General features: G+C 51.5%; 1 protein-coding gene across 1 annotated transcript; it reads right to left on the bottom strand.

Annotated features, from left to right (window-relative positions):
• Positions 1 to 465: 465 nt before the first annotated feature.
• LOC119357362 lies at positions 466 to 3959 on the bottom strand. The gene is made up of 2 exons (XM_037624352.1): positions 530 to 3959; positions 466 to 488 (listed from the first exon to the last, which is right to left on the bottom strand). The coding sequence occupies exons 1-2, from the start codon at positions 3957 to 3959 to the stop codon at positions 466 to 468; spliced, it is 3453 nt and encodes a 1150-aa protein (XP_037480249.1).
• Positions 3960 to 8607: the final 4648 nt, after the last annotated feature.

The raw sequence follows: 8607 nt of genomic DNA, 5'->3' as shown, positions 1-8607 counted from the left end.
GAGGAGTTGTACCAGAATTCTGCAGAGGGCAGCCAGCGACACCATTGCGTGGGAGTGTCGTGAACAGCGCAGCGCAAGTACATCTCCATGCACTGGTTCACGCGCTCGCTTTGTCCGTCCGTCTGGGGGTGATAGGCAGTGGAGTAGAGGAGCTTGGTGCCCGCGCTGGCTAGCAGTTCCCGCCAAAGCACGCTGGTGAACACTTTGTCGCGGTCGGAGACGATGGAGGAGGGGATGCCGTGCAGCTTGACAATGTTGTCCCAGAACACTCTTGCCACTCGTGTCGCCGTGAATGGGTGTCGCAGGGGCACAAAGTGTGCAAGCTTGGTGAAGCGGTCGACAACCACCATGATCGTGTCATACCCTTCGGACTTGGGCAAGCCCTCGACGAAGTCCATTGTCAGATCACGCCACGGGGCTGTCGGAATGGGCAGGGGTGCCAACTTGCCCGCTGGTTTATGCAATTCATGCTTCGCCTGTTGACAAATCTGGCACTGCCGCACATAATCTTCAACATCATGTTTCAAACCCTTCCACTCAAACAGCTTCTTGACTCGGTGGTAAGTTGCTGTCGAGCCAGAATGGCCCCCCATGACACTGTCATGCAGAGCGCTGATCAGTTTGGTGCGCAGGGCTGTGTTTGCGTCGATCCACAGCCGCCCGCGATGGCGAATGACTCCACGGTACAGCTCGTACTCCTCGTCGTCCGGACTGTGCAGCGCGAGCTGCTGAATCTTTTCCTGGGCATCTGGATCCGTGGCATACGAATTGGCCACTTCCTGAATCCATGTTGGCTGGCAGAGGGACAGAGCATTGGCGCTGTAGTGACTGCCCACGCGAGAGAGAGCATCCGCCGCGCTGTTGTCGACGCCCTTCTTGTACTGGAACTTGAATTGGAGGCCGACCAATTTGGACATGGCGCGGCGCTGGACATCGGTCACCAGATGCTGGTCCCCAAGCGTGCATAAGCTTTTGTGGTCCGTGACAATGGTGAACGGCCCGCGTTGCAGGTAAGAGCGCCATTTGTCCACGGCCATCATGACGGCCAAGAACTCTTTCTCGTAGGTGAAGAGCTTCTGGTTCTTCACACCCAACGCCTTGCTGTAGTATGCGATGGGGTGACCGTCTTGGACGAGCACGGCACCGATGCCGGTGTCGCAGGCGTCGGTTTCGATGGAGAATGGCTTGTCGAAGTCGGGAAGGGCGAGCACCGGCGTGGTCACCATCACCTTCTTGAGCGTGTCGAACGCGAGCTGCGCCGACTCGGGCCATGCAAAGCCTTTCTTGGTGAGCTGCTGGGTTAGCGGCTTGGCAATGCTCCCGTAGTGGGGGACGAACTTGCGGTAATAGCCGGTGAGCCCCAGAAAGCCACGGAGCTCGGTGGCGTTGGTTGGAGTAGGCCACTGCGCCATGGCGTCTGTCTTCTCAGAATCAGTCGTGATGCCCTGCTTGGAGATCACGTGACCCAGATAATCAATGTGATCTTGCGCAAACGAGCACTTGGACATCTTGGCATATAGCTGGTGCTCGCGGAGCAAGTTGAGGACGATGCGGAGATGTTCCAAGTGGTCCTCGAGTGTCTCACTGAAAACAAGGATGTCGTCAAGAAAAATGATGACAAACTTCCGGGTATACTTGGCGAAGATAGCGTTCATCAGGCATTGGAACGTGGCCGGAGCATTTGTCAACCCGAATGGCATGACTCTGAATTGGAAATGGCCGTGGTGAGTTTTGAATGCTGTCTTGTGTTCATCCTGTTCGCGCATGCGAATTTGATGGTAGCCTGCGCGCAGGTCAAGCTTGGAGAAGAAAGCCGCTCCGGCAAGTTCATCGAGTAGCTCGTCGACGACGGGCAAGGGAAACTTGTTCTTCACGGTCACGTCATTGAGACGCTTGTAATCCACGCAGAATCGCCAGGTGCCATCCTTCTTCTTCACAAGCAAAACTGGCGCCGCGTATGGACTGACCGAGTGCGTGATCACACCGGCGTCGAGCATTTCTTTGACCTGCCGCTCAATCTCGTCCTTTTGCAATGGAGAGTAGCGGTAGGGCCGTGTGTTTGTTGGCTGGGCTTCATCTTCCAATGTGACCGCGTGATCATACTGCCTGTGAGGAGGCAAGCCGGTGGGTGCGGTGAACACGTCGCTGAATTCTTCCAGGAGATCGTTGATGGGCGTCTGCGAGGGCTTGCATGGTCTTGGTTTGGGGGGCTGCATCTCGACCATGGCCATTGCCCAGATATCATTGCCGGCGATCAACTTGCATAGTTCTGCCGGTTGCACCGTTGCGGGAGTGGGTGTCGACTTTGGACGAACACCTTGTAGCTTGACTGTCTCGCCCTCGTGCAGGAAGGAGATGAATTTCTCCTGCCAGTGGCAAGTCATTGGGCTGTTCTTCTCCAACCAGTCCATGCCTAGGATTCCATCGTATGCGCCTGTGTCGAGCTCGTACATCGGCGTCGAGAACGTGTGGCCCTGCATCCACCACTGGAGCTCCGAAACTTGGCGCGAGCAGGTTAGTCGGTCGCCGTTGGCCACCCGCACATCCAATGTGGCGATCTCTTGCGTTGTCGCCCCAACGCGCTCGACGAACGACTTGTTGACGAAGCTGTGGGTGCTCCCAGAGTCCAGTAGAAGGAGCATAACTTGGTTGCCCACAAGCGCGCGGAGACGGATTGTGCTTGGCGCCTCCGAGCCATCCAGGGCGTGCGCTGATATTGTGCAACACTCTGGAGGGGGTGCTTCTTGTTGGGGTGCATCGAGCAGGTCGAGTGCGTGCACGGTGTCGTCGGTGAGCAGCTCCCCGTATGCGCCCACTTGGATGGTGAGGAGCTGGGCCTGCGTGTTGCAGCGGTGATCACGAGTGTACTGGTCTCCGCACTTGAAGCAGAGTCCGTTGGCACGCCGGAACTCCTTGAGTTGTCGTTCGCGGGCGTAGTCGTCGGGCTGTTGGCGGGGCGTGGCCGGCGGCCGGGCGGGCACAGGTGGTGGTGGGCGGCCCTGCGGCTGCGGCCGTGGACGCGCCCTGGGCGTGTTCAGCTCCTCCTCTTGAATGCGTGCGAGAATGGACGCACGCGTGATGCTGTTGGGCGCCTGCAGCCGAACTGCTGCGCGCAACTCGTCCTTGAGGCCCAGCAAAAATTGAGTGATGAAGAATTTGTTGCTGAGAGATGGGTCGAGTGCCAGGAGATGATACATGTATGTATCGAACTCCTTGCGATACTCGCTGACCGTGCCAATCTGACGGAGCTGCAACAATTTGTGCATCTCCATCTCAAATTCGTCGACCCCGAACTCCTCTTGAATCGCAGCGCAGAACGCATTCCAACCGAGGCCACCATGTGTTTGGCGAAATGCCTGAAGCCAGTGAGCCGCTTGCCCTTCAATGTATAGTGTCGCCGTGGTCACCCAACTCGCGGGCGGCACATGGTAGAGGTCGAAATACGCCCGGCAGTGGTCGAGCCAGAGGTAAGGCGCGCTGCCATCGAAGCGAGGGAAGTCGTGCTTCGGCGGCTTGACGTAGTGGTCACCATGGTGCTGCTGCTGGTGGTGCGCCTCGCCGATCTGGTGGTACTGCTGGTGCTGGGATTGGACGCCGGGTTGTGGTGCTGTGGCCAACAGGGGCGGGCGCTGGTCTGAGAGGCGCGGAGACGGCGGCGGCCCATGTTGGTGCTGTGGCGCCGGGGCCTGGGGCCGCGGAGGTGGTGGTGGTGGTGGATGGAGCACGGTCGGGGAGTGCGATTCCGACGGTGAGGGCGATCTCTCGAGCGTCTTGCGAGTGTCGTCGACATCCGCCTGCGTGAGATCGACTTGCTTGGCGAGGGAGCGCAGATCTTGCGAGACTTGGGTGTTGAAGGCGATCTGCGCCTCGAGCCGCTTGTCGCTGTCGACCTTCTGTTCGTCGAGGCGCGCGAGAATCGTCTCCATCATGGCCTTGAGGCTGGTGGTGTTGTCGTCCATGGCCGTCAGCAACTGCCGGGTCTGGACGGAGGGCTTGGACGGTGCCGTCTCGCACCCCTGCTAGATCGAACCCCGCCGGGGATTTTGCGTGATCTCGCCGGAGCAAGTCACACCCGAGGCGGTGGATGTTACCGATCCAAATCAGGAGGCAGCAGCGAAAAAAATTTGGGGCAGGATCGGAGGCTCTGATTACCAATTGTAACGCCCCGATCTAGTTGAGGGGGACCAGAGTAGGCTGGATCGGATCGAGAGAGGGGAGGGGGAGAAGCTTGGAGAAGGGGATGAGCAGAGGAGAGGGTAGGTGAGGGAATTAGTTCATTTCTTTCAGCATACTGATACACGCCCCTGTCCAAAGCTTAAGTACCCACGCACGCCAACTGGCCCGGGCCCTATGCGGCCACAGGTGGGACCACACACGCTTACACTTGGCATGCCAACTGGCAGTCACACGGTGGTATGCAGCACTGGGGTGACAGCTTGCTCACTAAAGTTTTCATCCCCACACCACTATAAATTCTCATAAAAAAGTTCGATTTGCCATGCCTTAATATCCTACGTCATGTTTTAGCATTCCTATTTTTTCTTTAATTAAGTTGAATTTGGTTTTAACCCAACCAGTTGTTAACTACAACAATTTTTGCCCCGGCACCAACAAGGGAGGGGCGATGATGACGGCGCGCCTTTGGCTTGCTCAGTGTTTGTAGTCGCCGTTAGGTGGTCCATGGGTCTGTATGTACTTTTTATTATTTTTGGTGTACGTTATACTGCCATGATTGAATATATATGCGCATACACTCACCCCTATGAACACACACGCACACACTATCCCTATGAGCATCTCTGAGAGACTGAGCTGCCATATAATCTTGAGGTTTACGAAGTCACGATGAGGGTCTCATAGTCGACGGAACGTCTTCTCCCATTGAACGTGCATCGTCGGAAATTCTGAATAAATTCGTAAAAATACGAGCACCAGGATTCAAATTGTGATGCATTAGGATACCATTGTCCTAGCCATCCAATCATAGGTTGGTCTGCAAAAAAAAAAGGATCCTGATAAGTGCCGTACGTGTGGCATGAACATATGACAACTCTGAACGTTTTTTATGACGAGTTTAGTGACGTGAGGATGGCAACTTTAGTTGTCAAACATGACAACCTTTTTTTCGGATTGCAAGTTTCAATTTTTTTGGGATTTTTTCTTCCGGATGGCAACTTTAGTTTGAGAAGATGTCACCCAACTGACAGTGGGTTGGGTGGACCGTCCGGACTGCTCTTGTCGTCCCTCCACCAGGTTTGGTTCCAGGCTATGGGGATTAGAGGTATCCGCTCGTGTCCATGGGACAATTGAGGGATAACATTGGAGGCATAAAGTGTTGAGACTATCCACTTGGAAAAAATATAAGGGCAACTCAAACGTGACACAAATCATATGACTTCAAATATCGGGGAACACATCCAGACGTGTCCGCACTGATATGGGTGAGGGCCATGCAACCGCAAGCACCAAATGCACACCCCTTTCACTGAAAAGATAGAATAAAACACAACCAAATGTCTGCCTCTAGTCCAGGTTCACTTTGACAAATGTATCTAGATGAATAACAATTCAACCATACATTTAAATTCTAGAGCACCGCATGTTCAACAAACTTTTTAAATACATCGACCCCAAAAGCAAAAGAACTAGATATTTGTGCCAAGACCTCATATTCTCCACTCCTAAAAAGCGGCCTCCATCTCAAGCTTCCTCTCCTCGAGCCGAAACTTCTTCATAGGCACATGTTGATCCAGTTGCTATGCCGATTGAGCTTCATTCAACAATGCATCAATGTGAAGGGTTTGCCCTCCGTCGTTTGGACAATATAGAATGATGTGCGCGCTAGACAATGTCGTAATCAACAAGTTGCAACATTGAGAAAAAAATATTGAAATGGCCGACACAAGAGCACTAAAGATGCAAAAACTTACGAGCTCTTCGAGTGATGCACCCCTCGGTCACCTTTTTTGCACTTGTTCATAAGCACTGTAACACTTTGTTGATGGCCTTTTGAATGGCGTACCATCATGGGGTAGTGACTTTGCATCACAATCATGGTCACTTCCGTGCTATATATAGGACGCGTAGGGTGTTTGCTCATTGAACAAATCCTTAACTCTGACAAAAATATTGATGCTATCTATACCAGAGGTATCAATTTCAGAGAATCCGTCATACTCCTTTAGAAGAACAACATAATCCCGAAAACCGAAGGATAGGGATGGCACCCGCAGGGTATGGGTACGGGTGGAGGCACTCCATACCCGTCCACCAGGAACTTACCTATCACCCATACCCATACCCGTCAAGGGTATAACTTTTTCTCATACCCATCACTCGACAGGGTATATGGGGGAATGTATCTAGTGCACCAAGACAATTGGTGCTACCGGTGCACCGGACCCCATTGCACATTCAAAAATATTCAAAAAAATCGAAAATAATTCAGTGTATCGACACAATATCAATGTATGTTGTCACAAAAATTTAAATCAAAATTCAAAACAATGCTCAAGATACAAAAATGATAAATTTGACCTCAGTGTGCTAATGGGCCAAAACTAAAGCCCAACTTGTGTTACGTACTATTCACTGTCAAATTTATAATTTTTTATCTCGAGCAATGTTTCAAATATTGAATTAAAATTTTGTGACAACATACATTGATGTTGTGTCAATGCACTAGATTTTTTTCGGATTTTTTCGAATATTGTTTAATGTGCAACGGGCGACCGATGCACCGGTAGCACAAATTGCCACGGTGCACCAGATACATTCCCGGGTATATGGGTACCTGCGGGTAAAAATACCCGTGTTTACAACACATCAAATTGAGTAGAAAATAGTTGTAAAAAGAAAGATATAATCATAAATTATTTATACCAACACATTTTAAACAACAATGTACAACAACAAATTGTAACAACACATTCTCATAAACAAAAAAAACTTGCCTATAAAGCAACCCATAAAAATGTTAAACAACAACACATAATCATAAATAACAACAAATAGTCATACATTTTAAGTTCACAAAATCACGATAAATTATAGAGATAATTTGACTGCACTTTACCTAGCGCGATTAGGGGGGAAAGTTAATGCGTTAGGATATTAAAGGAAACTCACTTGTTAACATTTTAGATGGGTACATGGGTATGTGAGCATGGGTTATACGATCCCATACCCGTTCCCTCTCTACCGGATGGGTATGTTATTTCCCATTTAAGTAGCCATGGGTAAAATTTTGTCACACACCCTTACCATAGCAGGATTTTTAACCGCAGGGTACGCAGGTAAATAGATACCCATTGCCATCCCCCAAGGACCCTCTTCCATTTCCCTTTTCCAGCCACCCAAACATTGAAATTGCACTGTAAGAATATTTGGGTCAATTGCTCTGAATTTAACATCTCAAGCCGGTTGCCACTCATAATTCATCGTTTGCATAAACGAATTCTGCTCGAAGGGCTTGTTTGTACAAACCTACCAATCACAATCAACTACCCAATAGCCTTGCTACCAAAGTGGAGCAAATGGAAAGAGATTGAAGGGCACTGTAGAGTGCTAAACAACCGGCTGATAAGTGTTAGAACAATGGACCCTGCAAAGAAAGAAGCGTGCATTCACGCTACCAGAGAGCACATAGAGGGTTGGGAGGAGAGGCAGGAAGCGTTGCGGGTGGAGCAGCAAGTGCTCTTTATTCGTCTAGCATCTCACTGGAATAGAAGAGTCCGTAGACACCTTTTAGCATGACATATTGGCTACACCTTGTGTTGTTAAGATTTTGCGAGCTTGCTGTAATCCCAAAACTTTGGAATAAAACTTTTTGAATACCCGGATTTGTTTTTAGTTGGAGTTGAAATTAAGGGAAATTTTTAGGTGATACCGAGTCTTAGGTTATACCATGATACAACCTTCCGACAATATCTGAGGACCTATTGTACCTATGCACAATTGTAAAAGCAACTCTAGCAAACCCCGTATAAGTCGCAAACCCACAAAATTCTGGCGAGTATACGTGCTCGGCCCAATTTTCTGGCCAGAACAAAGCCCGTATACTCGCCTCGCCCGTAAATATTTTTACCGCGGCACGCAAACCGCCCCCTCGAAGCAGTATATCTATGGGTTTGCAGGGCAGATAGGGTCGAAACCGTATACCCCCGCCGCCACGTCTCACCGCAATTCCCCACTTCCCCCTCACATTTCTCACCGCCGGTGAGACCCCTTCTGCCTCCAGCCGCCATGTGGGGCCGTATGTGGAGCTCTGGCCACAGCTCCGGTGGCAGCTCCGGCGGGGGCGGCGACCCCGAGCGTGAGCGGCATGTCCGCTCGGATGGCGCGAGGAAGCGCACGGCGAGGAAGTGGAAGAACAAGGGCCATGAGCCGCCACTGAGCCTCCTCCTTCACGAGACGGAGGAGTACAACCGTCGGCACGGGTGTACGCCCTCCTTGGCCGCAGGCTCGTCCTCCGCAGCGAGATCTTCCCACACCGCGAGCTCTTCCTCTTTCGACGCGGAGCTTCTCCCCGTGAAAAGGGAGTGGTCGGAGGAGCCAGAGGAGATCGAGGTCGTCGCCATCAAGCAGGAGCCGGAGGAGATCAAGCGC

The sequence above is a fragment of the Triticum dicoccoides genome, chromosome 2A (assembly GCF_002162155.2).
Source record: "Triticum dicoccoides isolate Atlit2015 ecotype Zavitan chromosome 2A, WEW_v2.0, whole genome shotgun sequence".
NCBI classification, from domain to species: domain Eukaryota; kingdom Viridiplantae; phylum Streptophyta; class Magnoliopsida; order Poales; family Poaceae; genus Triticum; species Triticum dicoccoides.
Note: the sequence above shows the minus strand (reverse complement) of the source record. Positions and strands in the feature narration are given on the sequence as shown.